The sequence below is a fragment of the Lissotriton vulgaris genome, chromosome 7 (genome assembly GCF_964263255.1).
Source record: "Lissotriton vulgaris chromosome 7, aLisVul1.2, whole genome shotgun sequence".
NCBI classification, from domain to species: Eukaryota; Metazoa; Chordata; class Amphibia; order Caudata; family Salamandridae; genus Lissotriton; species Lissotriton vulgaris.
Genome location: NC_141695.1, coordinates 1,729,045,133 through 1,729,070,850, shown reverse-complemented (window position 1 = coordinate 1,729,070,850; position 25,718 = coordinate 1,729,045,133). Strand labels below are relative to the sequence as shown.

General features: G+C 41.8%; 1 protein-coding gene across 1 annotated transcript in view; it reads left to right on the top strand.

Annotated features, from left to right (window-relative positions):
- LOC147706476 (alpha-2-macroglobulin-like protein 1) overlaps window positions 1-25,718 on the top strand; it is a 312,029-nt gene that overhangs the window by 145,170 nt on the left and 141,141 nt on the right. The window contains exons 20-22 of the mRNA XM_086929615.1: window positions 2,329-2,554; window positions 7,295-7,421; window positions 12,729-12,841. Coding sequence (XP_086785741.1) covers window positions 2,329-2,554; window positions 7,295-7,421; window positions 12,729-12,841 — 466 coding nt within the window. The remainder of the gene's footprint in view (window positions 1-2,328; window positions 2,555-7,294; window positions 7,422-12,728; window positions 12,842-25,718) is intronic.

Genomic DNA, 25,718 nt, shown 5'->3' with positions numbered 1-25,718 from the left:
ACAGGAAAGTATCTACCTGGAGACCAGGAAGTATTGATGGTGCTAAGAGTAGGCAGAAAAGAGTCAGCCTAGAAACCCTTTCATTTATATCACTTCTTTCTTTCAATGCAGCCATTCAGCTATATTTCTATGAAACCCAACAAAATTAATCTTGAGATTGCTAAACAACTGGTTCAATCAAATTGATATTATTCCTAAAAAGTCTGCATCGAATATTGTACATGACTGTTGAACTGTAAGGATTTTTTTGAGAAGTGCAATTTAAAAAAAAAAAAATGTTAAATGGTAAAGAAAATAGTGAATTTAAAAACTAGCTATCCTTTGTTATCATTAATTTGTATGTACGACACTGCCACCTGTGTGATACTGCACCCTACTGCCTTGCCTAGGAGCAACTACAGGGCAGAGCCTACATGAGGTTTTGGAGAAGTATGTGAGTTGAAGATGTTGTGTGTGATAGGAGTGGGATGTGATGGGTGAGAGCTAATGAAATGCCTCAGGCAAGTCATACTAAATATGTCCCAGAACATAGGAATTTTAATGTAGAAAGCTTAGGGCTTCCTTACGAGTTATCCAGAATTCAGAGGGAAGTAGCGAGTTACCAGGGTCAGAATTATGGATTCTGTCCATTATCTCATCCTTGAATCCAGGCATTATGAGTAAGTGGCCCCGGAAAGGAGAATGTGACCAGGCCTGGACTGACTGTAGTGGGCACCGGGCATTTCCCCGGTGGGCCGCCAGGGTGGGGGCTGGTTTTGAGCTAATGAGGGGCCGTTTTTGTTACTGGGGGCGGCAATATCGGTCCCCTAAAACAACATCATATGAAACCGGCCCTGGTGAACATCTCGGCCTCAGGCCCTCTCCACCCAGGGCAGCCGACCGAGCAGTTTGTCAGGGTTGGCTTTGGTTCCCAGTCCGGCCCCGAATGTGACCCTGAGAATACTAAGGACCCGATTTATGTTTTGGCGGTAGGAATACTCCATCACAACGGAGACGGAGTATCCTTACCTCCAAAAATGTGGTCCTCACACCGTATTTATATTCGGGTCGATCTTAGGGTTAATCACTCTGTCTCTAAAATGACTAATCCCCTTGGATGGCCCTGGGGTGTCAGGACCATTTGGTAAATGGCCAAATGCCCGCACGCCCAATTTAAATGGGCGTATATGTATTAATTTTGTACTGTTTCTTAAAACCAGGAACAGTAAAACAATTACAATGGCCCTTCAACTATGGAAGAAACCTCCCATTGTGTAAAAGGAGCATTACCTTTTTTTGTTAAAAAAGAAAGCCCTGTTTCAGGATTTTCTTTTTGAAAAGAGAAATAAATAGTGTTCGCTACAGGGCTGCAATCTTGTGACACAGCCCTGGAGTAACCAGTAAAATGCATTGACAGGAACTGCTGTGACGGTCGTTCCTGCAAATCCCTTTATAACTGTCCGCCAGCTCGGCAGTCATTTATAAATCTGGCAAGCACAGTAGTCTTGGCCTGGCAACGTAAAGACCTCCGACAGGACATGGGAGAATACTCCTTCTGCCATGAAATACATCAAGGGGGCCCGAGGTCCTTTTCCTCATGGGATTCTCGATTCAGCTGGTCTTTCCTGCTAACAGTTTTCACTTGCACTGAGATGATGAAAAATGTCCACTGACCTGTGCGTAGTTTAACCGCGGCCCCAGTGTTCCTGCCCCTGCGAAACGCAATTGCAAAAGCCAACAGACCACTGAGAATCAGCCAGGTGATATCCCGTTGTCAAGAAAAAGGTGAGTACATGACGACTGGTCGCTCCCCCTCTTGTCTTGTGGATTGGATGAGGAGCATTGCATTGTGGACAAAGGGCGGATTTGTGTGAAAGGGACCAATTGCCACAAACCAGGAAATCAGGAAACCAAACCACCATCACTTGCGAAAGGGGGTCATGAATTGTGAGTAAGGATGTTGGTAAGTGTGTAAGAGTTTGTTGGCATTTTGGAGAGTCTGGAGTTTCTTCAATAATCGTTTGAGTATACCACGTCTTGTTGAAGTACTATAAAGTGACCATACTATGTACCATGTATATGTGTCACTTATTAAGGATTGGTGGAGCCCAGAATACATTGGAATCCAGATCATACTATTCATTAATAACCAGTGCATGGACCAGCCCATCCTCTAGATTGGTCTCATATGTTTGGCTCCTGTCTGGCATGGCCGATCTCTTGGCTTCCAGAATGTATTCACGCTGCCTTGGATGCACACTTCATATTGATTGTCTTTTGCTTCCACCTCTCAATGATTTTTCTATTTTTGTTCCTGGCTCTTCTTGCATGTGCTTCCCACTTTCCCAGACCTTCAGGGCATCAGGATTTCTCTGTCACTCTCCCAGATTCCATTACTGAGTGGAAGGCCATGAGCTTCTGCACATCAGAGGTTGGCTTCGGGCTCTCGCCGACAGTGTCCGTGAAGACCTTCAAGCCCTTCTTCGTCGAGCTGATATCACCCTCCTCTGTGGTGCGCGGAGAGACATTCACCCTCAAGGCCACAGTCTTTAACTACTTGCATGACTGCATCAATGTGAGTTGGAGAAAGGGGAAGAAGGGGTAAGGAGCTGTGTCTTTTCAGGTGACCTTGAGGAGAGAAGATATACCTGGCATTTATTGTTCAAGGGTCAGCAGAGGAGTAGAGATAAAGAGGGAGTGGGGTGAAATGGCTCATGACAAGAGGTGTGCATCTTAGGATGGCTAAAGCTAAACTAGGCAATGGGAAATCACTTACTAACTTCAGCAACATACATTAATTCATAGCATCTGTCACTTAACAAACTTTGGTAGCAACAGACTATTTACTAACTCACCCCTCAATCACTCCACCCATCGCTACCCATCTACTGAGTCATACTTACACAATTCGAACTCGTTACAGTAGCCCCTATTACACGTGTTTACTCATCCAGACACTCATAGCCCCACTGAGTGAGTTATAAACCTGGTAGTTCATGTTATCAGTCATTCAGAACGTCATTCACCAATCTACTAGGCCATACACACTCAAGCACATGCACATTCACACACACACTCAGGAACATAATCACTCTGCTCATTGTCCTTCTGATCAACTCAATAATGAAGTGTCATACTTCAGTACTCTCAGAAACCTGCCAAGATACTCATTGCTGCCACTATCCACCCAGCAGCACACCAGTCACACACACCAACACATCCCTTCACTGTCACACAAAGCCACTCAAAGGGTACCCCGCCACTATCACACTCACTCATCAGATAACTCCTCATTTGAGCCACTCACTCAAATACAGAGTCACTCAAGATTCAGCTCACTTCCAATCATTTCATTGCATTCATTCATCATGAGAGCCATTCACCTGCTGATTGGGCACACAACACACTAAACACTCTGTAAAAAATGCATGCTTCCACTCACTTACCTACTAATCCACTCAACCACTTACAGACCATCCTGCAGTATGCCACTCAAATAACATTTAACAAAGCAACAGACTATCTGCAGTCTATTTTCCTCATTAGTTGACCCAAAGTCTGTCCAAAGTGGTGCAGACACTAAGGGGCCCATTAGGATGGCGGGCGGATTGCCCCCACCGGGCCGGCGGTAGCTACCGCCGGCCCGGCAGTGGCAATCCGCCCGCCATCCTCAACAGAATGACCCCCCGCCACATTAGGATGGCTGGGGGGTCTGCAGCGGATGGAAAGTCCGTCTGCCGCATTTCCGCCAGTCGCAAAGTCGACCGGCGGAAAAAGTGCTTGTCTATAGTGAAGGTGTCTGCGAGACACCGCAAACCATATTAGGATGTGTGCGGTCTTTACTTTGGGGGCTCGTAGCAGGCCCCCATGGTGAAGGCGAGGTAGGGGGTGCAAATCGGGGGTACCTGTGGTACCCCCCTGCATTTGCATACACAATGCAGCAGGCACAGCCCCGTGCCTGCTGCTTTGTGTATGCAAATGCACAACATGCATTTGTCACATTGCGGCGGGTTCTGGTGTAAAAACCACCCGCCACAATGATACAAATGCATGATGCGCCCGCCAGTGTGGCGGGCGCATCATAATTTGCATGGCGGGACCGCCGCTCAGGTCGCGGGCGGTCCAGTTTTCCACAGGGATGGCGGGCGGACCAATTCCCCCTGCCATCCTAATGTGCCCCTAAGTGCTCCCCTCAGATTTTCAACTGCCTACATTTTCTATTGTATGTCAAGCTGCATCAGGGAATTATTAGACCTACACTTTGTTTTCTCTTCAGTTTATTTTTCCAGTCTTTTTAGAGGTCACTTCATCCTGAGGTACTACACTTACCCTAGCTTAAGAAGATAAGTCTTTTTTTACTTTTTATTCACATGGAGCCTGAGTTATGGAAGAACCTCATGGCTGTCAAAAATATATCTCTTTCAGGCCTTATGTCTGCTATGGGATCAGCAAAGTTCTACACATATGTCCCCCAACAAGAAATGTGTATCTTGTCCTCAGATCAGGAAATGTATATTGCAAGATAGTTTGGCATCTTCCAACGCCATCAACATATTTCGTCTTGCAGATGTCAGGCATCCTGGCAAAGAAGATCAAAAAAGCCTTCTGCTGTCAATATTCACTTCTACCACCAGTAGGGGCAGTAAACACAATTTTCCTTCTAGTATTGGAAGCAGTGACAATCGAGGACTCATTATAGGGATAGAAACTCTTCTTCAGGAAGAAAGTAGGACTGCGCCCGATGCACCTTGATCCATGATGCCCTAAACTAGCCTTCAGGTGGGAGGGAAAATCCCAGCTTCATTTCGAGCCTTGAACCATTTTTTACCTTTTCCCACCTTGCATTTGTGCCACACTGTTCAGCACACATACAAAGTAGGAAAAGTTTTAAAGGTACTCTAACTCTAGGCATAGGGGCATATTTACGAGCCCCTTTGCTTCACTCTTGCTCACCATGCGACGTTGTGCAAGAGCAACACAAATTAAAATTGAGATTTATTAAGCCACGCAAGGCAACCGTCCGTGGCCCTGAGTAGCTTCATAAAACATGAGTATTACAAGGCAAAGCAAAATGCTGCGTTGCATTACTCTGCGCCAGTAAGGCATATCCACAGGCACTGAGTGAGTTTTCCCACGCAACATCCATGGATTTGTACATATTCCTAGATTTACCAGAAGTGGCAGACCAGGGAAGGCACCAAAAACCTATTCCTTCACCAAGTAAAGCGCAAGAAGGAGGAATATGCCTATTTCTCTTCATTTCTCCTCTTTCTATTTGTGCCTCAGCCTGCAGCACACAAAGAAAGAGGAAAATATCTCAGAGCATTGTTTTTGTGCAGGAATGTGACACCTGCACAAAAACAGTCCTTACAACACAGGCACCCGTGCACCATGGTGCAAGTGTGCCTGCGTTTGCACTAGTCAGTCAAAAGGATGCCAGCGCAGGGGGAAAGGCAGGAATGTGCCAGAATGACTTAAATACAGCACATTCCTGCCTTTTTTCCATGTCATGCAGTACAGCACAGCAAAGTAACTTGCTGCACTGAGCAGGCTGCGTGACTTGGCCATAAATATGGCTCATGGGGCCACATTTATGAAAAAGTTGGGCAGAGCAGCAAGTCATCTTGCTGCATCTTGTCACTGGGAAAAGATAGGAATGTGCCATATTTAAGGCAATATGGTGCATTCCTGTCCTTTCCATGCACTGGCGCACAATGGGCTGCTTAGCACCAATACAGGGACTCTTGCACCATGGTGCAACGGGGCCTGCAGTGCACGCAGGATTGTTTTTGGTCAGGAATGGGAACCTTCCTGCACTAAAACAATCCTTGCGAGTCTTTCTCCTCTTTCTATGTGTGCTGCAGAATGCAACACTTATAGAAAGAGGAAAAATGAGGAGAAATAAAGATATTTCTCTTTGTTATGCCTTTCCTTGGGCGGTGTATCTTTTTGGCACATTCCCAGGTTTACAAGTTCTTGTAAATATGTGAATGCATCAAAATCCATGGATGTTGCAGGGGACACCCATGCATCACCCATGACAATGCCTCCCTGTTGCACAGTAACGCAACACAGCGATTTGCACCGCATTACAATACTCAAGACTTATAAAGCCACTCAGGTCCTCGCAAGGTGGCCTTACGTGTCTTCATGAATCTCATTTTTCATTCAACGATGCAAAGGGGCTCATAAGTATGCCCCATAGGGTTCTGTGCTCGAGGGGGTCCTCTTCCAGTACAAAACCCATGCTAGACCCATGCACACACCCTTGCACTATGGTGCAAAGGTGTGCGTCTGGCGTTCAGAAGCAAAATTCTGAGTCAGCACTAGGGAGAAGGGAGGAGAAATCTTTATCTCTGTAGATATGGCATCCTCCTTCTATATCCTTTTCACGCAACACAGAGCAGCATTTTTGGCTGAAGTGCAGTGTTGTGTGAGAATCTGACCCCTGGTGAAAGAGTAAATGATGTCTGCACACAGCGTTCAATGTTTGAGGTGCAGGAAAACTGAAGATGTATTGGTTATGAGTGGAAACAGATTGTATTGTGCGGCAATAGTCCACTGGGGCTGTAGTCAGTGTGAGTGAATAAGTAGCGGGGAAGGAGTCTAGGTGGGACTTGACCTCAGATTTGGGCTATAGAGAAAGAAAAAGGCTTTAGAGTTTTGTTTGCCCAGAAATAGTAATAGGGTCGCTGGTTTATAAAGACTTGAACCTCTTAGGTCTTCTTCTTTACACATGCACACTTAGGGGCAGGCTCTCAGCCACTCAGACTACTCTTATGTGTAAGCAGCTACATATGAGTGTGTGAGCAAGAGCACTGCTAGCACCCAGACCATGGACTTACCCTCGCCTGACGTCTGTGCATAGTATCTAAAGCTTATGTACACTGCCTTACCTTTTTTTTTTAGTAAATTAGGAAACGAATACTACGATTTATTTTGGACATCTGCCCCTTAGTTGATTTTTTTAGTTTAGAAAGCTTTATTGAATATAATAGACATAGTAAAACATCAGTACAGAGAAAATTGTAATAAAAATTGAAAGAGAATTGTATACAAATTAAGTCCTCAAAAAGGGATATAAAAGCTATAACAATTACAAAAAGCTTTTAAAGGTTTTCTTTTTTTAAGAAGAAAAAGGAAAGAGAGAAAAAGAATAAAGAGGAGAGAGAGAGAGAAAGAAAGCAACATATCATATACATTTAATATGGAACAAATTGTAAAGAACATAAGGATGGAAAAAAGTTAAATGTTGCCTTACCCTTTTAACCGCACTTGTGAACATTTACACAGTCTCTTGTTCTTTGCCTTTCAGATCAGTGCTCATTTGTTACCACCCTGTTGTGGGTTTGAGACCCCGTGCTGCGACTGCCTCTTCTCCACATGTTTGCAGGGCAAAGAAACGCACACCTTCGTGTGGACCGTGAAGCCAACTCAACTGGGTAATGGATGCCAATATGTGGGCACACTGGGGCTTACACAAACAATTTGGACAAGCTCTGTAGTTTGACAAAAAGTTGATTTATTATGGATGCAAGATAAGGCTTCTATTCTTCACAATGAACAAATACATATTTTGATCTAGAACTCCCAACCTATAAAGAAAACAGAAAACGCACCCCTACTGGACATATTGATCTCCCTTTCTCCAACATTTCCCCTGCTTCATGCCTTTCATCCATCCTCAGGCTACCAGTCTTCAGAGAGACCTACTGACCCCTGTATCTTCTTATCAACTTAATGCCCCTTCTTCAATCAGGACCTATTGTTTCGCTAGTGAGCCTGCCCGCACTTGGTCCAGGAATGCCCTATTTTCCAACTTGTGTCAATATTTACTGCATCGCCTCATTCAACTTCCACTTCGCCACCAAAAATACCCCTCCAAAGATGACATTAACAGCAGTATAACGCCCGTGCCGGGCGTTATACTGGGGCGGTGATGTCAGGCAGGGGAGGGTCAGGGTGGGGGGGTTGTAAAATGCGGGATATGGACCATTAGAGGCAAGTACTGAAAAAATAAAACGAATTTCGTTGCCCACGCTGCATCACATTTGGCGATGCAGCGTGGGCAATGAAATTTGTTTGTTTTTTTCCGGTACTTACCTCTAATGGTCCATATCCCACATTTTACAACCCCCCCCCACCCTGACCCTCCCCTGCCTGACGTCACCGCCCCAGTATAACGCCCGGCACAGGCCGTGCCTGATTACCAGATGTGTCTGCCTTCAATAATGTTCCTTCCTCAAAACTCTATCCTTCTCCACTGCCATGCCTTTGATCAGATACATATCTAGTTCACAAATTAAAGATGCCGGCATCATGTTAAATTGTGACAGGTGAACTGAAGTTCACAGTCAACTTTCTTAGGTGACCCATTATTAGCCACACCTTTTTCCACCCCTAGCATACCCTCAATGAGTGTTCATTATAAAAAGTCTCTGTCTCATGCCTACTCTTTTGTATTTCAGACTTATCTCTCTTTACTCTCCTTCTGTCCTGTGGTCACTGCGGTCTCTTGTGGCCTAGGTCTAATATTATGGTGTTGTTGAGCTGAATCTTGTGCTTATTCTCCTTACCAATACAATTCCAAGTCTCTGTACGATAACATCAGTTACCTTGCATAGCTCTTCCTGGTGCAAGATACCCAGAGTGCACAGCAGTGCAGTGGTCCCATACACCAGCCTCTGGTTCACTTCACCCCTTACTGGTTCCCCGAATCAGTTCATTGTTCCCTACCTGACAATGAGAAAATAAAACTTTATACATTGATTTCATGATTCCCTTCTTCAGTCGTAACTATTTTGCTCAAAGGTGAAGCTCTTGCATTGCTTGAATGGTCACTAGTTGGCTTCTGGGCCATTCCGGCTTCACTCAAGTAGTCGTAGCCTGCTCACTGGTCAACAGCCCAAATAAGTAGCAATACAACATACCCTTCTCTCAGTTTTTATCAAGGCCACAAGCTTCTAAGTTAAGCACTCTCCTTTGCTTCTCAGTTCTGTTCTTGTTTTCTCACCCAACGTTTTACTGCTACTGCTACTGCTACTAAATATATGTATATTCTCTGTTGTAACATCAGGGACACACTATGTACCTACCATTACCAAAATCATGAAAGTTCTGAAAATGTCACTGAACCTCCCACACTCTCAAATGTTATCCACATCATCATCAACATGGCAGTAAAAACTGCGTGCAGACACTGCAGTGGGAGGTCTGAAAACCCTTTGAAAGGCTGTTCGTGTGGCTGCAGGCCGATAGCAGCATTTGATTTACAGGCCCTGGCACTCCAGGTAACTTCCCTAGAGACTTACCAGTAAGTCAAATAGGCCAATCATGGAAACACCAATCCATAACACAATTTACAATAGGAGCACTTGCACTTTAACACTGGACAGCAGTGAGAAAGTGCGCAGAGGCACTAAACCAGCAAAAACAGAGTCAAAACTGGGAGCTCAGAAAGCAAAAAGACAGGGGGAGCACGACAAAATATGCCAGGTCTAACACCGCCACACTTGCTTCGCCACAAGCACTTCAGGGCTTCACAGTCAATAACAAAAATAAGCCTGGTCTTCTGCACATGTGCACATAGGTCGTAGGTGTGCACATTGCATCACTACACAATGCTATGTAGTCCAGCATGTGGGTTATCTCCTAAAGTGGGCGGAGAATCCACTCACACAGTGCTATGTAATGAAGCACGTGGGGTACCTCTTTCACCGTACAGTGGCACACTGTATTCTCCAGCACTGTACAGTGGCACTCTACACTGAGCTGTGCACTGCCATGTGTAGTTTGTTGCTTGAACCATACAGTTATTACACGCACACACTGCATTGCATCAAATAGTCTGTCTTTGGTGCTATTTAATGGCTCACCACTGACAGTGCTGTGTACTGAAGCATGGGATTTTCTCTTGCACTGTGCCGTAACTTAGCAGATACTGTGCTCTCTTTTAGTGCACACTGACTCTCTGCACACAGTGCAGTGTCCTGCAGTGAATGACCAAAGGTAGGGGGAACTGGAGACATTATAAGTCTTTAAGTTACCATCGATTTTCTATTATGCTAATTCTGTGCCTTGGCTGCTTTCCCTAAAGCTTGCACAATCTTAAGAAATTAAATGTTTTGTTGATCTGTGTGTGTGGGGGGGGGGGATTTAATGGAAATTCGTAACATGGATTGCCAATCCATGCCTCTCTGTTCTATTTCATCCATCATGCTTTTTTTCTGTTCGCTCTGCATTCATTTGTTATTTTCTTCTCCAGTTTGTATTTGTTTGTCTCTATTTCCTTCTTTCTTTAATTTGCTCATTTTTAGTTTCTTTACTTCTCTTTCTGATCATTCTATTTTATTGTGCCATTTCCATTTCCCCCTGTATTTTGTTTTCATATTAGTTGTCAAATTTCATCACATTCATTCCATCTCCTTTCTGTTTCCATTTTTTTACCCTTTTACTCCTTTGCTAGGTAAAACACATGGTCATTTGCCACCACAAGTACCGCCCCCCACGCCATGACTTGTGTTTTCATGAACAATATTCAGCCAAAGCATTAGCTGCATAGTCAAGGAGAAGTAAGTAATGCCTCACAGAAGGCAGGGCTATATCCTGAAGCCTCTGATAAGGAGCTACTACTGCCATCACAGAAGCCTAAAACCCTGTGCTACCCCTTGCAAATACTCATCACAGACCCCTGCAACTCCCTTGCTACCCTTTAATCTTGCCCATTGCCGTACCCTAAAAACCTGTTACTACCACTTAACAATACCCATCCCTGAACCCTTCAAACCACTTGCTACCTCTTAATGCTACCTATCCTTGAACTCAAAAAACTTCTTGCTAACCCTGAACACTACCAACTCTGAACTCTAAAAAACCCTTGCTACCCCTTGACACCATCCATTCCAGAACCCTACAAACCCTATAACACCGTAACACCACCCGCCATGAACTCTACTACTCTTAATACCTATTCGCACTACTCATCCCTAACCTGAACGCATCTTACTACCCATTAACACCCATCACTGATAATTAAATGCATTAAAAAAATATATATATGCTTACCTGCGATATAAGGACCCCACAATGTAAACCTGAGATGTATTAACTTCTGATGTAATAGTCAAAGGTGTAAGGTGATGTCATGGTAACATGCCTATGCTCTTTACCCGCAACCCTTAACTTTATACCATAATCCCACATCCCTATACTTTATGCCCTGACACCTTAACCCTTACGCCCTTCATGCCCTTCTCTGTGTCCTTATTTCAATCATTTTTGGGGACAAATTCTTTGTTTTTGAAATTATTTATTTTTAGAACTAACTGGGAAGTGTTATTTTCGGAAGTGTTGTTTTCAATTTCAAAGTTTTGAGGCAATACCATCAGAACAGCCAAATATTGTAATAAGAGCAATCAGTGGGTGGAAATAGATACTGAACAATGTGATGGGAAAGGGAAGAGCCCTGAGGGAAACCACAGGTGATTATATGTGCCTCGGTATGAAAAGAAGGTAAGAATACCACATGTGAATGATTGTTGAAAAGGTAAGTAAGCAAGGCCAGTACTTGTCTCTAAGGACAGCAATTTGCAAACAGAATGGCATGCTCCACTGGGCCAAATTCCCTATAGAAGTAAAGTAAGAGAAGAGCGGTGGAATCATCCTGGTCAATAACTGATCTTTATTCATCTAAGGGAAGGGCGCGTGCTGTCTCAGTTCCCATGCCAGGGAGGAAGCCAGATTGCAATGGTACCAAGAAGTGTGAGTCTTCAAAGTAAAGAGCCAGTTGTCTGGACATGATTTGTTCTGAGATTTTTCCCAGGACTGGCAAAAGCATAATTGTTGGATAATTGTCTATGTTATTGCTGTCTAAGTTGTGTGTTTTTAGCAAAGGCTTAACTACGCCTCTGTTCCCGTCATCAAGGAGAGTCCCTGTCTCATGGGACAGGTAGATAATTTCAGAATAAGCCGGCAACACTACAGAGGAGCAGTCTGCCGGAATATCGTAGGGCAAGGGTCATTTGATGATCCCGACTTTGGCCCACATTATGAGTGGATTATGAGTAGATTTTGCCTACCGCCAAGTGATTGATACCAGGGGTATCAGTAACTTCAGGGATGGGGAACATGTGGCCGATTACAAATTGGACCCTCATAGTTCAAAAATAAATTAGGTATTTTTTTCTGGGTTGTAGGGACTGTAATTTTGGATTCTATTACTCCAGTAAGTCCTTTGGGCTTCAAATTTGCCAGGAGATTTTGGCATCTTTTAGCATCTGAAATTGTAAGTTAAGAGGTCAAAGGTGTACCAATACATCTCAGAATTCCAATGGAACCAGTAACTGATGGTAAGAGGAATTAATAGACCTATCGTAATGAGGGCCTTTGTCATCAGTTTGGCTGAGGTCCTACTGTCCTGAACCTTCCTATTCACAGATGCATGTGAACTACTATATCTTTCACTCTCTCTGAGATATTTAGTGAGTTGGAAGGGCAGCTTAGTGGGGTACTTGCTACAGAGATCCACCTGGGATGACTTAGCCACATGTCCTACTATCTTTGATAAAATATGAAGTGCTCTGCTTGTGTATGTTTTAACAATTATAAAATCTGCCTAGTAGTCATTCAGTGAGTGGGGAATTCTTATGAATGATCCCTACAATATAGGGAAAGCTTATGACTTTTCTTCAATGATTTTCATCTCCTGAGGCTGAGTGCTCTTGTTTATGTGATATCTGTTTTACCTTCAGGTAAAGTGAACATTACAGTCATCATTAAAGCAGTGGGTCTCTGTGGGCCCCGGAATATAACCCTGCCACATAAAGTGTACAAAGAAACTCAGACCAGATCTGTAAATGTCCAGGTGAGTGGGGCTCTTACAGTGTTGAGTGAACCTGGGTTGGAAGGCAAGGAATGCACAATGGGAGCCTGATGAGTAAGGCGGGATCAGCCATAAAATGTGCTCAGGGATATTCTGATGCCGGTATGTAGAGAGGGACCAGATATGGAAGTTGATAAGGGATGTGAAGAAGGTGGCATGAGTGTATGATATGTCATGTGGAGAACTGGGTGAAATAAGGACTGAAAAGGATAATTTGTTCATTCACACATCCATGTATGTGCATGAATGCATATTCCTGTGATTAAATATGTTCATGTGCATGAGAATCAATTAGAATATGTACTTGTGCTTGTACAGGCGTGTATGTCTTTTTTTTAAAAAGTGTCTCCCCTAATGGGTTCAAGTCTCAAATATTACAGAATTGTCTCAATCAATGTGTGTATCTTCTATGGCGTAAAACTCATACCCAATCGGTGAGACTGGGCACCAAGCTGTGGGATGTAATCTCACTCATAGGATGAACTAGATTTCAGCAACAGGTCAATATTGATCAGAGATATATTTTTTTGTTGTTTTACGTATCCTCCAATACATGAGGACAATGTATGTGATACACAAATTGTTTATGTTGTTGCTTGTTTCATTGACTAGTATCCTTTTCCTGGTTCTATGAACGCATAATTGTTTAGCTTCAAAGAAGGGACAAACCATGTTCAACACTTAAAAGTGCTTCTATATGTCCACATTTTAAATTTTACTTTGAAAATGTTTGAAGATAGATTTTCACCTGTTTTTATCTTCTGACAGTGCAAAATGCTCAATGAGCTTTGTAGTTTTTTTGAGAGGCAGGTAATACCCTGGGGCCTATTCACAATGGGTACTTTACATGTGAGTAAATCTACATGTGTAAATGTACTTTTATAGTTAGTAGTGATGTGTAAATGTACTTTTATAGTTTGAAGTAAATTTAAAATGTTTTATCATTTACTATTTATGAGTATAAATTTACTACAAAGTGTATGAATACTTTTATATATGTAGGCCTGTTGAATGCAGGTGGTGGAGCCTAATTTACGAGTGTAAAGGTACTACTGGTAACTATTCACATGTAGGGGGATATGTGGACAAAATATCAGAAAAAAATATAGTTATAAAAAAAAATGGTGTCAAGAATATCAAGATATCAAAAATAACCTCAACAGGAATGTCAGAGGTAAAAAATATTGTTTGTAGTGTTGTTTTAATATTGTAATAATTATCAATGTAGAAAATTATGTTGTACGTAATATTGTTTGTTAGTTTTATTTGGTATATCATTTAATATTGTGTGTTTGAATGTATATGTCTATTATTTCTGTTAATTTGTGTTTTAGTCATATAACATTTTTGGTATGAAATTGTTGAAATTTGTGTAATTCTAGTTTTTTCAATAGCTGGAAATTGAGCCTTTAGGGGATAAGGATGGAGAAATTTTTAAAAAAAATATCTTTTACATATTACATAGTTAATAATTATAAAGATAGGTGCATTAATAATTTAGAATTGTAACATTTATTTTGTCTTATTAATATATAATACATTATAACGTCATATTAGTAGTTGATGGTAATACATACAAAAATGATAAAATTATATAGGTTTAAATTTGAAAATGTATGACAAAACCTTTAATAAAGTTAAATATTTCAAAACATTTTATGTAGCATTTTTATATTTTAAATATGTTGTAGCCATTGTTATACAAATGTAGAAATATTTTCTTTTTGTTTTCAAATTTAAATTTTATTTAAAAAAATATTGGATTTTTTTAAATTTCTAAAATGTATTTACATATTTTTTGTTTATGATTGCTTATTTCGTACTATGAGGGTCATTATGACCAACTCCGCCCGCCATCCTTTCGTGGAATGGGATCGCCCACCATTGGTGCAGGGGTCCCGTTGGTGACATTAGGATGCGCCTGCCACACTGGCAGGCGCATCCTGCATTGTTGACATTGAGGCGGGAGAGCACCGCCCGCCGCAATGCCAAGAAGGCATGTTGTGCACTTCCATGCACGTGGTGCCTGCTATGTTGTGCATGGAACTTTGCACCCCCCAGAATCCCTGGGCCCCCAATGACTAAAACCGCTTGCCTTTCCGTGGCTGCAACACAACCCTGCATATATGCTAATATGGATGGCGGTGTCTCCCACACACCGTCAGAATGTTAACAGCTTTTCCGCCCGGTCGACTCTGTGACAGGGCGGAAAACTGGCGGGCGGTCTTTCCGTCTGCTGGGGTCCCCCCCCCCCCCGCCATGGTAATGTGGCAGGGGAAAATCCTAAGCGGGCGGAGGTTTTTAGCAGGCGGATCTCCATCCAAATCACCCCCTATGTTTTTTTTGTTATTTTCTGGTTTAAACTTTACGAATGGTTTTAAATATTTTGTAAACTATAATAAAAATTCACAGTAATTATTATTTTTTAAATATATTTATTAATTTATGTATATATAGGTGAGTAGCTTTGGTTAGTGTATTTTCAGATCAAATGTAAAGTAATTTTAAAGCATAAAATGTGTGTGAGTTTGCAGAACTGATTGTGTATTTAATTTGTATTAACTTGTGAAGAATATTATACTTTGAATTGGATATTGTAAATACCCCTCCATCCAACACCTTCTTAACAGTGGGAGTGGAAATAGTAAATGTCACCCTTTTAGTGTCAGCATCTTCCCCCAACATAGTTAAGATTGCAGAGGGAATATTAATTCTCACTTCTTTTGGGCCACAGACCGCTAGTCTCCCAACTGCCCTATTACAATTAGGGCGGTCAGACCGCCATTGCCCCACAGCCACCACCAGGGAACCGGAGTTCCCTGGCAGTGGTGTAGAGGCAGTAATATGATTGGCAGGACTGGCGTGGTCCTGCAAAGCATATTACAAGTTTCTTCTCCACCACAGTTTTCATGGCGGTGAGAAACAAGGCGGTACTACAGGGCCCCCTGGTGCCTCATGCCATGTGGATGCACTCACAACATGTGCCCCCCTGTGTGCATGCACACCAGTTCCTGCATGGTTTGGACTTTACAGTCCATGCTGTGCAGGAACTGTTTTTGGTGTTCCCATTGCGGTGCCCATTTTCTGAGGCACCACCGTGGAAACGTAAAAAAAAAATGCCAGAGATGAGAAACACTTGTAATCTGGCAGGCGGCCCAACTACGGGTTTGGTAGTGCTGCAGTTTTGCGGACTCGGTGCCGCACTGCCAAACTCATAATCAGGCGTCCAACACCTTCAAATTGTTTCATATTGGAGTCGAAATAGTATTGTTACTCCTTCAGTGGCCAACATCTTCCCAAATTAGTTTAGATTGAAGTGGGAATGGTAAATGCCACCCATTTACTGTCCAATACCTTCCCCAAAATGGTTTAGATTGGAGTGGAAGTAGTAAATGTCAACCATTTAGTGTCCAACACATTGCCCTAATTAGTTTACATGTGGGCGGGGATAGTACATGCCTCCCCTTTAGTGCCCAATGCCTTCCCCATATTTAGTTGTGTTTGGAGTGGGAATAGTAAATGTCACAAGTATCAAACGGGAGAGAGAGGAAAGGTACTGGAGTCAGTTCACTTCCCTGCGTATAAATGTTTAATCAAGGAGAACTAGCAATAATATCGGGGCTCCTAGTGTATGCTTGTACAGGGGAAACACATTTATGTTTTTAGAAGACCCACACTCACCAACCTAGTTGGTGACATGCATCATCATTGGGTCCCACCCAAGGTACAGCGTGTCCCTCGGGTGTGCTTCGGTGCCTGAATACAGCAGAGCAGATTTTGTGCAGTGAGTGTGCAATGCAAGTGAATGGATGTGAGTTAAAAAAAACGGTCCAGAGGGTCCCGAGTAACAAAAAGAGGTTATTTTAATGTCTGGGCCCTTGGCAGTGATTAAAAACAAGAGGTGGATATCAACTGAGGTTTTTAGTAGCTCCTATATTCTTACTGGTCAACATGTTTCAGCCATGCTCTCTTTATTTGGCTGGCTTTCATCAGGACCTTATGTGAATGGGTGTTTAAGTGGTGATCTAAAAAAGTGGTGTATTAGAGACCATATATGTGTTGCACACGTTAGGTGCGGTATGTGGTAGACAATAGTTTCCTCTAACGGTGCATTTCTGTGTGAGGAGGAAAACAGACGACAAACATACAAACAGAAAACATTTAGAAATGCTTATTTGCAGCACAATGTATTAGGTGACTAAGAGGCGTGGTGTACATGCTCTATACGGATAATAACGTAGTGAGGATGGAGCGTGGCGTTTAGTGAATGTATTAAACGCCTTATTTGTATGCTGTACCATGTGGTAATCAATTCGTAGTATACATGGTGCATATAAATAAAGAATTGAACATTTTGTAAAAGCGATGTTGCTTACTCAGAAATTATCTGCAAAATGCCCCATGAGTTCCGTTGTGGGGGCCCGAGCTATTGTCACACACTGTGCGATAGGGACAAAGAAGTACAGAAATCACTTTAAGACTTATGTGCCTTGTGGAGTGAGGACTCCAATGTCAGCGATTCGGGAGACCCCTCTGTGTTGCCGAAAGGACCCACTTCTTCAAGGTCAACAACCCGCCATTGTACCTACTTCGCCCGCATCAGAACTCCGACGATGTGTGCCTGGGGCTTGGCGAGAGTTTAAGTACTCTTTAGGATGTTTCCAGGTGAGAAGCGTCTAAGAAGTAAAGAGAGACAAAAGACACGTGCATGTGTTTTGTTGTCTGCACGTACAGTTATATTGAGGCTAAGGACTTTCAAAAGTCTCAAAGGGATGAATCTTACAAATTATATACACGTAGTGTAAATAAATGTAAATGAATGTAAAGGCTGAAATGTAAAAATCATCTTGCAAAAGGAAGAAAGACTATTGCTGTCCATAAGGGATAAGCTGGGAGTGTGTGTTTGTGCCTCCTGCAGAAGCGCCAATTGGCAACATCTTGGGAAAATAAAGTGGGATTTTAAAAGGGTACAATATTAGCACTGGGTGTCTGTCCACAAGCATATGGGCAGCATGGCTATGGTTATCCTGGTCTTGTATGGTGATGTTTGTACTGGTGCCGACTGGGAGCGCGTATGCCTAATCATTTATGGGATGCAAGTGGGGGAGTGTAAGTGCTTATTGTGTATTCAAATGGCTCAGACGGTTGTCATGTGTGTGAGTCTCTTTATATGTGAGGCTTGCACTGGGCATATTGCATGCCAGGCTCGCACTGATGCTATAGGGCTCACACTGGTGCTGATGCAATCATTGATTCAGGCCATTCCGAGGCTTCCACTGGGCATACTGTATACAAGGCTTGCACTGGTGCTAGATGGCTCGCACTGATGTAGATACACGTATTAGTTCCGGCTGTTCCACAGAATGTTATCGTTCAATCCCGTCCTGTGTGTAGAAAGACGATATATCCAGCGTTGTTCTTTGTGCAAATGTATCTGGTTGTTGGAGGGGTTCTGGCAATTAATTTGTTCTATCACAGTCCTCCTCAGGTCGTTGGGTGTGTGACCTGCATCTAAGAAGTGGTCAGTCAGTTGGCTCATGTTCCTTTTGCAACGTATTGTGCTGCGATGTTCTACGATGCACATTCTTACTTTGCGACTGGCCATTCTCACATAGCGTAGACGAACACATGCATGTAATAAGGTAGATTACATTCAATGAGTTGCAGTTGGTGTGCTTGATCTGGCACCAGGTTTTCCCTGTCTCCAGGTCTAGTGTTTTGGTGGCCTAGGTGAGGTGGCAGATGCTGCAGTCTCCACACGGGCCGGAGGCGGTCTTTCTGATGCATGGCACATTAAAAAAAAACCTACTACCTATTGCTGGTATATGGTACAAAATGGGTTTACCTGGTTTTCTGCGCCGAAAGGGTAATTTTCCTCAGGGTCAAGATGGTGCTGTGAAGGGGGGCCCTGGAGAAAGGGATCCACGTCGGACAACTGAAGGGAAGAAAAAGAAATTACTGAGTATGCACCTCACATTCTTCTTTTCTGATGACTTAAAGCAGGTGGTTTAACTGCCATGGTCCGGTCGTCATGTCAGAAAGCCAACTCGTAATTCGGAAAGCGGTGAAACTTTATTGTACAACCTTATGGCAGCTGCTTTGCCCTGATCGACGCCGTTTCTGTCTTCGAATGGCTGTCGATGTCGGTGGTGCTATGGTAGTCTTTCAAATAGCAGTCTGACAATTTTGTAATACGGCATATGGACCGCTGAGTCGGCAGCGGTAAATCCCACTCCAACGAGACTGCAGCACGGGGGACTGACAAACATGTAATCAGGCCCTAATTGTTATTTATTTCTTCTCTTTTGGTTGGGAAACGTGATATTGTTTGTGTAAATATTATGTGGTTGTTGTGTGGAAATTGTTTCTTTATGTGCTTTAATTATTTTATGCGATTGATTGAGTTTGGTTTCAACTTTCTTGTTTGGGGATAAATACATTTGGCAAAATAATTATAAATAATTGTATTATATCCGTCTTCATTAACATTGAAATTTTAAGTAATTTTGTGACTGATGTAATAAAATGATATATTTATTAAATTACATATAAAAGATTTGGTATGTTGGTTTCGAATTTGTCATACTTTTTGAGGAATTTGGTAGGTTACTATTTATTTTTCATATGCGTTTGGTTATGATTTCTAATTAATCTATTTCTTTGGTATTTATGAAGCGCTCAACATCAAATTGTATGATCTTGTACATTCTTTTGGTTTGTTTTCTAATTTTAAGACTAATTTGATTGCTCCATTTGTAGTTCTTGGTATCGCTACTCTTTTTGTAATGCTTTAATAAATTTGTAGAGTGTAGGTTGGTTTCTGCCTAGTGCTGATTGGAAGGCATTGTGCCATCCATCCACTCCACAGTTTCTTTTGGCTTCCTATGCCAAGGTGCTGCCGCCAAACGCATTTAATCATGGTATTTGGAATTTGGGTTAGTGTCTGTGTCCGGAGGGATACAGTCTGCCAACTGAAGTGTTTTCAAAGTAGTCATTAGAGGACTACGTTTGTCTTCATTTTGTTGGTAAAAAGGTATTTATTAATAAATTGTAGTGGTTGGCTACCGCTGTGACAGGGACATGGCCTAGTACCATAACCTTTTTAATTGAAAAAGCAAATTGGCTGTTTGTAGAATATTCTACACTTGGTGCCTCCATATACTTTGATTGAAATGATATTAGCAGCCATGTAACTAAGGCTTTGTAGGTGTACGTTTCTCGAATGGTTTGAATCAAGGCTTGCTCAAAGTCTAAGATTATTTTTTGGGGTAGTAGTTATTAGTTTTATGTTTTACATGGTTTAAGAGGTCATAGCAAGTGCTGCTTTGCTTATTTGGTAGGAGGGCATATATAAAAGGGATATTTGAGTTTTGATAATCACCACGTATGGTGTATTGGGACCGAATTTTAAGTTCCCATACATCATCGATGTTTGATTTTGGCAACGTTATACTAAGTTATCTGCTGTAGAGAATATTAGACTTTGTTTCTCATTATTTAGGTTGTTTTTCAAAAGGAAAGGTTACTCATTTTGTGTAATTGTTAGCTGTGTGAATGTCTTGGTCTCTTCTAGGGGCAAGTGGGGTGTCACTGATGGCTTTTTTAGTTTGTGTAATTAAACGTTTTAAAGTAGGGATAGTTGGTAATTGGCCTGTTATGGGTTCTGGGACTTTAGGTAGTATACCTTTAAGGATTTTGGTTGTGGGTTCCTTGAAGCTTGTGCTTGCCTTTCTTATATCCTGAAATACCTCTTTTACTTCTGTTTCTGTCACATTTGGGGGTGGTGCAACATAATCATTTGTAGTTGCTCTCCCGTAGCATGCATTAGAATTATATTTTGTACATTTCCAGTTTATATTAGCTTGTGATTTAGTAACTGCTTTCCTGTGTATAAAGTGAGATTTTACAGCTTCTGTCATTGTATCTGAAAGTAGTGTAATAGTATAAATATAGATAATATTATAAAGTTTATATGTTTGTTATTTACATGGAAAAATGTGAAACTATTCTATGTTGTATACTTATGTGTATGTTTTGTTTAGATGTTTCATGCGGTTTTGATGCTTTTCCATTGAGGGTGTTCTAAATGGGAGAAGGTGCTGTCTTTTCTGTTAGTTGGTTGAAAAATTAAACAAAAATGTGTTTGTAGTTTATAGAGTTTGAGGCAGTGTTGGCAGTAGACCAGCAGTCTTTTGTTCAACAAACCGCCAAACCTGTAATACAGCTTGTGGACTGCCTAGTCATAGGTAGTGAATCCGATGGCGATGGTCGGACCGCCAAGCTCGTAATTGGGCCCTAAGCTACTGTGACAATAACGTCAGACAGTAGATCAATTGGGGAAGAGGCTTGTGTGCACTAGCTATATAAGGCACTTTATTTTTATTATACGCAGGACTTTAAATACTTTCCCATTATTGGAATCTGGACCATATGTGCCCAGTCCAGTCATTGGGTAAATAGTACAAAAATTACTTATCTGGATTTCAGTGACAACAACATCATTTTCTTTGGGGTCAGGATGCTACTGTGAAAAGAGCCCTGAAGGAAGGTATCCATGTTGGTGACTGAGGGTGAGAAAATGGAAATGGATGAGTATGCACCCCGAAAGCTGCGATTCCGCAGACTCGAAGCAGGCAGTCCCGTCACCACAGTCTGTTCACGGGAAAGCCAACTCATAATTCGGAAGGCAGGGAACATCTCTACATCACCCTATGACAGCTGATTTGCCCCAACTGCTGTTGAGGCGGTCAGCGAATGGCTGGTGGTATTGGCAGCGTGCTGGCTTTCTTTCGTTCTGCAAACCGCAAAACTTGTAATACGGTGGATAGACTGCCTAGTTGTGGGCGGTGAATCCGATGCCATGGCAGTGGTTAGACCGTCAAACTCGTTAATGGGCCCGAAGTTACTGTGAAAATAATGTCAGACAGTAGATCAATTGGAAAAGAGGCTGTATTTTTGTTATATACAGCACTTTTAATACAGAGACCCAACTGTATTCATAATAGATAGAATGGTGACAGTGTGTATGTGTGTGTGTGTGTGTGTGTGTGTGTGTATATATATATATATATGACAACGTTGTCCCCAGGTTTGTGACACCGTACAACAAACAGGAAAGAAAGATCAGGTCCATAATAACACGCAGTTGGCCGATACTCCTAACTGACGGGGTGTTAGCCCCTAGAATCCACACAGACCCTACTATTACTTATAGAAAGGGACCTGCAATGAAACCCTATATTGTTAAGAGTAGCCCAGAATTGGACAAAGTTAAGATGTGGTTACAGCCCCGCCTGGGGTTTGTAAAATGTTCCTCCTGCAGGGCATGCAGGTTCGGAGTCAATACTACCCAGTATTCTACCCCATTTAGTCCAGATATGATTACCATCAAAGGAAGTTATAACTGCAGGACAGAATATGCAGTGTATGTTCTGACAAGCACCTGTGGCCTACGGTATGTTGGCAGCACCAAGCTTCAGGTGCATGTCAGAATCCTCCAACATCTACGAGCTATTGTTAACTACGATAGCTCGTACCCAGTGGCAAGACACTTTAAGTAAATACATAACAACGAGCTGCAATGCTTAAGATATTTTGTAGTTGCAGCTATTCCCAAACCTCATAGAGGTGGGGACAGAGATAAGATGTTGAGAAGGATGGAGTCTAAAATGATACTCGAATTAGACAGCAAATTTTCAAACGGTCTTAATAACACTGAAGATCTATATTACTTCCTATGATAATCAAGAGGAGTACAACAATGGTTTAGTAATCCTGTAATAAATTGTGGCGTTATTGACATTCAACCCAGGTTTATTTAGGCCTCCCTTAAGTAATTATTTTTAACTAGTTTATTTTCACTTTTCCACGATGGTTACTTATTATAGAGTCTAGCACTTGCACTTTACACAGTAATACTCTTCTGATGAGACACTCGATTTTGGTTAAGCCTATTATATAATACACATGTTTGACAAGTTGCAGTTTGGCAAAAATGCAATATCATATGGCATAGGTAAAGTGAGTCTAAGGAGAAGTCAATGTTTAAATTGTTGATAATGCATCTTTATGAGGCACATTAATATATTGTTTTATTGTATCTATTCATTCATAGGTCTACTTTTATACTTTTCAGTCAATTTGCCCATTTTTTTTAAAAATTGTTTTTATTCTGACCAGCAGGTACACATTTTACAAGTTCGTATAACAAATAGTACAATATGGCAGTTTACATTCGTAGAGCGAAATCGTATTGTACATAAGATTCAACATTCCGGAGCACACATAGCGGGGTATTTATCAGTGATTGCATAATACAGCTCCACCACTCCTCACCCACCTATCCGTACGCGGCTGGCTGTCTCCTCTTTAGGCAATAACATTTATTTATAGTCCTCCACACCAGTGCGGGACCTGAATAGCAGTCATATATCGGGTTTAATCTGGGGTGCTCTGCAAGTATATTGTAAGCAGCTCCCAGAAGTCTCTGGGCGTGGACGCCATTGGTATTTCTTCAGCATAGGCCTCTAGAGTCCTTTTACAATACGTCATGTCAGTGATCCAGTCCTTCAGCCTAGGCGGTCTCTTATTACCCCATCATATTGCTACTCTGCGTTTTGCCAGAAGCATTGACACTGCCAGGAACTTCCTTTGTCTAGCTTGCTTGAGATTCTTGATCCCCAAAAGGCATGTCTGTGGTGTGTTCGGGATATGTTCCCCAGCATGGTTAAAATTTGCCCATGTTTACATAACTTTTGCGACATTTGCACATATCCACTACAAGCATTTAAGCAGGAATGTGTGGTGCTAATTCTCTCCTGGGGGGGGGAAATGTATAGAGATAAAATATCCTTGCACAGTAGTTCATGTTTACATATATTTTGCGACATTTGCATATATCCATTATAAGGATTTAAGCAGCAATATGTGGTCCTCGTTGTTCAGTGTTATACATTTTTGCATATCAGTTGTATTTGACTTTGCAGCGCAATTTGCACATATAGTTTATTTGACTGACCACAAAACTATTTAGTTGTGGTTTTTAAAGGTCGTAAGGGTTATTTTAACACATTTTAGTTTTTTAATAAATAAAATGAAGTAACAATAGTCTTTACAAGTTTGGCCAATAGAACCCAATATAAGCATGATACAATGTAGAATACATATAATGTGCCAGAGATCTATGTTTTACCACAACTACTTTAGTATTTTCTATACCTATTAATACTCCTTGAATATTCATGTATGTATTCTGATGCCAACTAAAAGTATGAATTATGTTATTAATTTCTAGGTAAATTTACTCTCAAGGATACAAACAAAGTAAATGGTAAAAATGTGTTTATTTATTTATAAGAACAGACTTACAGAAATGAGCACATTGAAGTATGTAGTATTTCTTTTATGTTGATTGATCACGTGGGAGCAACACAACGCATATTTAAAAAAATGGTGAGCTCTGCTTGGCTATCTGTGAGCAAGGACGATCTAGTCCGAAACGTGTCAAATTTGAAGCTCAAATAAAACAGCATCAGTGCCTAATTCTGTGGGGGTTTGTGTCTTCTCTGTTCGTCACATGAGGTGCGGAAGTGCGAAGATTCCCTAAAGTTGTCAATATATATATATATATATTCAAGAACAGTCCACTCCACTTCGGCTAGACAAACGACCAGCACACGATACCATGGGTTTGTGAATTTTTAATTCGAGCCCCTACCCCCACAACAGACGCGTTTCGCCAGAAGGCTTTGTCAGTGTTCACCTGTGCAAAGCTACACAACGCCATTTAAAGCCACCTTACGTATTCACATCATGAACATAAATGACGGTTTACATTACAGTAGAAGAATAGCAGCGGCCATCTTTTAGTGTGCAAATTCGCAAAAACATTCATATAATCATCATGGCGTTGTGTTATGATAAAGTGCTCAGTGCAATTTAAAAACATTCGGGCAACAAGTTACTCTTTTTTATCAAAGTGCATGCATGCTGAGAGTTTTTTTCAAGCATTATTATACTTTACAGGCTACGGTATTCACAGTAACATATTATTTGGACATATGCCCATTTTCGCATCGTAACCTGGAAAACTTCCGCCCTGAATGGGCAAAAGTAAAACTATTGATTATGAGCGTTTTATTAGGCCCTGAATGGGCAATCAAAGTCTTGTAGAATTGTCGCTGAGACTCAGAAAATGTGGCCTAAGCATGAGCCTGCATGTGGGATGAGGTACTTTCAGATGTTTTTGCATACCTAATTATATTTACAGATGTACCCACATTTCCTCATTATTGTTGAGTCCCCAGGGAACCATTGTCTTTAGCCCAATGATGTATTTAGACTCAAGAGTACGGGGTAATTTCTCTCTATCACCACCCCTTTCAGTGCGTTCCACTTGGTCGATACAGTAAAAGCTAAGCAGGTCCCTGTTGCTTTTGTGAAATTCTGCGAAATGTCGTGCCACAGGGTACGACTTCTCTCTATTCGCAATTGCCCGCATATGTTAGAGAATTCGCATTTTAGTAGGCTTGATTGTACTGCCTATATAGCGTTTCCCACACGGGCATAGGAGGCAGTAGATGGTGTACTCAGAATTACAGTTGAGTAATTTTTTGATGTTTTTTTCGGGCTCATTTTCATCGGTTCTGCCTGGGTATGTTTTTGTTATTCTGCTATTCTTACAGGCCTTGCAGGCTCGACATGGAAAAAATCCTTTTGATTTGGAGATTTGTGCAGATTTCTTCTTGTTGGATACATAGTGACTATGGACAAGATGGTCCGCCAGAGACTGACTGTGTTTGTGTTATTACAGGTCTCTCTGGGAGGACTTTTCTCATTACATGGTCAGTGTTAAGGATAT